Consider the following 4,991-nt stretch of genomic DNA (forward strand, 5'->3'; position numbering starts at 1 on the left):
AGCAAGCAAGAGCCTGGAGAAATTTCAGCTTCACTTTCATCCTCCTTCAGAGGGTTATGTTCTTGCCCTTCCCATTATGGCATTAAAGCCCCTTCTTGTATTTCTTGACAGTCAACAAATTCAAGTGAGAATATAACACAAGCTGGAGGGGGCCTGTGATGCCGTGCACTAGAAAGAGTGTGAACCATGGCCAAAGGCAGTTTCCAATTCCAGCTCTCATTGACTGGCTGTGTGACCTTGGGCATATTACTTAAGCCTCAGTTTCCTATAGTGTCACATCGGACTATTAAAATGCTTCTTGGAGACCTGGTGCTTGGTACAAATTTAATACTAAAAAATTCATAGCTTTACCTTATTTTTGGTCCAGATGCTACACCTTCCCTTTAGCAGGTTTCTCTCTGCTGGTGCCCCCAGAAGAGCTGATGTGCTTGAGAATCCAGAAATTGCACTAATCCAAAAAATCAGAGCAAGAAAAACTTGGCACCTTAATCTGCTTGCCCCTCCTCCCCCACCCCACAAGCATATATAGATTAAGGGTCCAAGGATGTTGGAGAGGCTCTCAGTCTAGCGCATAGGCAGGACCCCGCCAGAAGGTCCCATATTTTAAGCTGGATACTCTCCTGCCTCACAACTCCACCCCCATCTCATTTTCCAAAACCCTTTTGCTAGGCTCTCCAGTTACTCATTTTCTTGTCACTGGAAATCCGGCCCTTAGCGTTCAGTTTCAGTTTTCCTCAGAATGCTGCAATAGGGGAGATCACTGAGACATAGGGGGACTGTTATCTCCCGGGCAAAGCGGAGTGCGCCTGCGCACTAGCTTTCCCGAGCAGGCAGCTCCAATTGGCTTCTGCAAAGCGACGGGACTTGGGGGCCAAAAGGGTATATCTCCCCTCTTCCTGTCCCATCCTCCGGCGAGACGGCTGTGTCGTTCTCTTCCTGAAGCTGACATAAATGTGAGGAAAGTCTTCTCTCTCCCATATGGTAGGAGATGGCAGTTGGGGGTAGTCCCTAGTGATTAAATAGATGAAAGGGCAGAAAGCTTGTGGGCGCCAGGAGGTGAGGAAACATAAAACCTACACCACTGGTAGGCAGCCACCCCGCCCCCCCCCCGCCCCAGACCCCAACCCCCGTCATAGGTGATTTTCCATATAATATCCACTACTGAGCCAGGGCTCCCTTACAGAAATTGTTAGCTGCCGGCTCTCTATGGAAGGCTTGGGGAGAGCTGCGAGCAGGGTTAGAGACTGCGAGAGGAATGAGGATGACGAGAGCCAAAATACTAACCTTGACCGTAACAGCTTGGGTGCAGAAATAAACTGCGCCGGCAGAGGTTGCTGTGTAGAGAGCGTCTCCAGGTGGATTGTTTTGGTCTGACCCAAGATCCAAGACCAGCTGCCTTCGGAACCATGGTTGGTTCCCAAGACCCATCTCTGAGGAAATGGGCCTTTTGTTATCTCTGACACAGGCTTATCTCTCCCACTCCCTGCCTTGAACTCAACGTTGTTTTTCTGAGCTACTTTTAAATCTCCCGAAGGCCTTTTACATACTGCCCCTGACTTCATGAACCATCCCTCCCTCTCTCCAACCTCAGGTCTCACAATAGAAGCCACTAAAGGATAGCTTGTCCCCAGCCATCCATAACACCTCACCCTCCACTACCACCACCCCTGACCACTCCTCCACTCATCCTTTGCTTGACACCCCTGCCCCTTCCCCAGCCCATCATCTTCTCCACTGTCCCCTCCCAGTACCTGAACTTTAGTTAGGAGTTATTCCTGTGGACTCTCATAGCACTCTGAGCTTACCTCTATTATACCACTTGCCACAGTAACAATATAATTGCTGGTTTACTTCCATGGCCCCTCCCCTTTAAGCCTTGGGGCTCAGCTGGGTCTTCTTCACCCTTACATTCCCAGCACAAAGCACTGTGCTCAGAGCATGGCAGGTGCTTAATAGATATTTGTTGAATAAGAGTGCTTAAGCACAGGGTCTAATTCATTATGCTTTTATTTTTCACTACACGCTGGAACAGCAAAGTAAATACAGTTAAATACCAGTCTTTTTTTTTTACACGACAGTAGACACAAAGGGAGGGCATCCACAGATGAGTGATTCTGTGTTTTTGTTGTGTGTGTGTTGTTACGGTTGTTATCTAACTCCTGTACCAGACCATTTTACTGATTATTTCAAACAGTTAATGAACAACTTTATATTCTCTTCTACACCATAGAAAGATGTAAATATTACCAGTACATTTTACACAGCTATTTGAACTTTTATACTAAGACAAGACAGGGATGGCAAATGAGAAACTTCACTTATAAACACTGATTATGAACCTAATTCAAGAGTATATTAAGAGGAAAGAAATAGTATTAGAAATGGAACACAAATAGCAAGCACAATGTGTACTTCCCCACCAGCCCTGCCTGACTTCTGATTTGGGGCCCCACTGCCCATTTCCCCAGGGCCCTTTTAACTGATCCCATGCAACTGAAGTGATACATTTTCCCCAGACTTCACATGGGGCCAAAGAAGAACATGGCAGTTGCCTCAGATCTGGCTCTGGCCTCCTCATCTTCAACAGCCTCCCTGTATTGCTCTGGCCAGTCCTGTGGTTGCTTTCTGTAGAGCCTGGCCATGTATTCCAAGACTTTCATTTTAGTGGTTTCAAGGTGAGCTCGAGGACCCCATAGAAGCTCATATTCAACTGGATTAGTGTAAGACAGTGGCCTGCATTCCAAGTAGCGCTGTCTCATAAGCTTGCAGGTGATGGCATGCTTTCTCCCTACATCCACACCAAATCTCCGAAGCAAATTCCAGACACTGGCCTCTTTGACACGATTCCCCATTAGGAAGATCAAACCCAAGATTGGCATCACATATTCTTGAGTGGGTCTCCCCAGGCTTTCTAGCATCATTTGCTCTTCTTCTGATTCTGGTTGCTGGATGAGGAGGTAGATGTGCTCACTAGTATCAACCTCAATCAGAGAGAACCCATAGAACAGATCAAGGATTAGAGTAGCTCGACTAAGGATATTTGGGAACACGTCCTCAAATTCTTTGCCAGTGTGAGCCAATAGCTCATCCTGATGAATAGGCAGCAACTCCTCAGTGACATTAATGGTCAACTGAACCAAATCATTTGCCTTATCATTCATAGTGTCCTCTGACCAGAACTCCAAGCCAGCAGCCTGGCTTCTTTCTTTGGCCTTGTCAGCTTCCAGAGCCTTGTTATATTCTTCTGGCCAGCTCCAGGGTTCTTCGTCATGGGCCTCTGCCACAAACTTTAGGGCTTCCATCTTTGTGATTTCCCTGTGGGCTCTAGAGCCCCACAAGAACTCAAATTCGAGGGGATTAGTGCCATACACTGGCCAGTACTCTAAGAACCGCATGCGCACAAAGTCAGTAGTGAGAAGGTTCCTTGTGTTCTCAAAGAGGTTGTTGATCCTCTGGGGCTCATCAAACACATCAACCTTTAGCAACAGGTCCCATATGGACGCCTCTCTTGCCCGGTTGCCATTCAGGAGGATGTGGCCTAGGACCAGGGCCAGGAGACCTGCCCTTTGCATGTCCAAGGATTCTGCTACGCGATCATTGGTCTGTATACCACGTTTGCTGATTAGGTTGTAGGTGTCAGCCTGGGGATCCAGAACCCTCAGGTTCAACCCAAAGACCTGATCCAGGTGGGCTGAGGCTCGTCTGAGGATCTCAGGAAACTGATCTGAGTATTCTCTGAGGAACTCCAGCATCTCTGTCTGCTGAATAGACCCTTCGGTTTGGCTTTTCATTCGCATGAAATTCACCAAAGCAATCGACCTGTCTTCTAGAGGGTCATGGACCCTGAGCGCCCCCAAGCGTCGGGACTGCTCGTCTATAAGGACCTCGAGGTCGTTCGGGTCCTGCGTAGCCTGGGAAGCGCTGGCACCCTGAGTGTCGATTGGCGTCTGAGGACTTTGGGGGGAATCGGGAACTAGCATGGAGGTGAGGGGCCTGGAGGCGTTAGTAGCCCGCATCTCACCCTGGCCATCGCTGTAATCTGCAGTGGTCTCTGCGCTGCCGTGGCGTGCATTCTGGCTTACCAGAGACATGGTTCCAGGAGACAGGAGCAAAAACGAGGAAGTCAGCGATCTGTCGAATAGAAGATAGCAGATGCGTCAGCGACTCGGCACAAAGTCAAAGCCAGAGACCCGGGAGCTGGGCAGATGAGGAGTGAGACCTGGTGAGAGGAGCGATCTTTCTACACAAACACCAGCTGGTAATGACCCGCAAGCCTCAGAACGTTTAGCTTTGCCGCAGCCTACGCAGGCGCAATCAGGTTCTGTGACGTGGTGACCACGCCCCGCTCCCAGTCCCCCGCTCCTGCCCCCTACCTCTGCCAGGCAGGCGAGGCTGGTTAAAGTGGATGCTGCTGGGCTCAAACTTGTTAGAGAAGAGAATTCAAGAAAGGAGGTAACGAAGAGAGATAAAGCAAAAGGGGCAAGGGATGGGGGATGTTCGGTAACGCTCTGCTTGAAGTTTTCCTGTAAGGTATAAAGCACCATGCTAATAGATAGTAGGGGATTCAGAGAGGAGGAGAAGAAGGATGCTAATGATGAGAATTATTTTACGGATTCACCAATTCATCCATCCTTTCAACAGATACTTCTTGAGTACATGCCACATGCCAAGCACAGTACACCAGAAGTACACACAGTGGTACACCAGAAGACAGGACATAATGATTATCCCTTTCTATGTGGCGCTTACTATATAGGATAGGTTCAAACAATGGTAATAATAATGGGAGCTAACCCTTGTGGAGCACTCACTCTGTACTAGGCACTGTTTCTGGTACTTTCACTTTCCCCAAATTAAATCACTTAATCCTAGCTATGAGGTAGCTACTCTCTGTTTTCCTTTTTTTTCAAGTATACTTTTTTGGTGAGAAAGATTGGCCCTGAGTTAACATCTGTTGCCAATTTTCCTTTTTTTTTTTACTCGCCAAAGCT

General features: G+C 48.1%; 1 protein-coding gene across 1 annotated transcript; it reads right to left on the minus strand.

Annotated features, from left to right (window-relative positions):
* Nucleotides 1-2,004: 2,004 nt before the first annotated feature.
* MAGEE2 (MAGE family member E2) lies at nt 2,005-4,289 on the minus strand. The gene is made up of 2 exons (XM_046673437.1): nt 4,220-4,289; nt 2,005-4,131 (listed from the first exon to the last, which is right to left on the minus strand). Exon 2 carries the CDS (start codon nt 4,089-4,091, stop codon nt 2,520-2,522), a length of 1,572 nt encoding a protein of 523 aa, XP_046529393.1. The 5' UTR covers nt 4,092-4,131; nt 4,220-4,289; the 3' UTR covers nt 2,005-2,519.
* Between the last annotated feature and the right edge of the window lie 702 nt (nt 4,290-4,991).

Source organism: Equus quagga, chromosome 10, assembly GCF_021613505.1.
Source record: "Equus quagga isolate Etosha38 chromosome 10, UCLA_HA_Equagga_1.0, whole genome shotgun sequence".
NCBI lineage: Eukaryota > Metazoa > Chordata > Mammalia > Perissodactyla > Equidae > Equus > Equus quagga.

What these genes read in the sequence shown, in the direction of transcription:
- MAGEE2 (XM_046673437.1), bottom strand. Translation starts at nt 4,091, where the DNA reads ATGTCTCTGGTAAGCCAGAATGCACGCCACGGCAGCGCAGAGACCACT.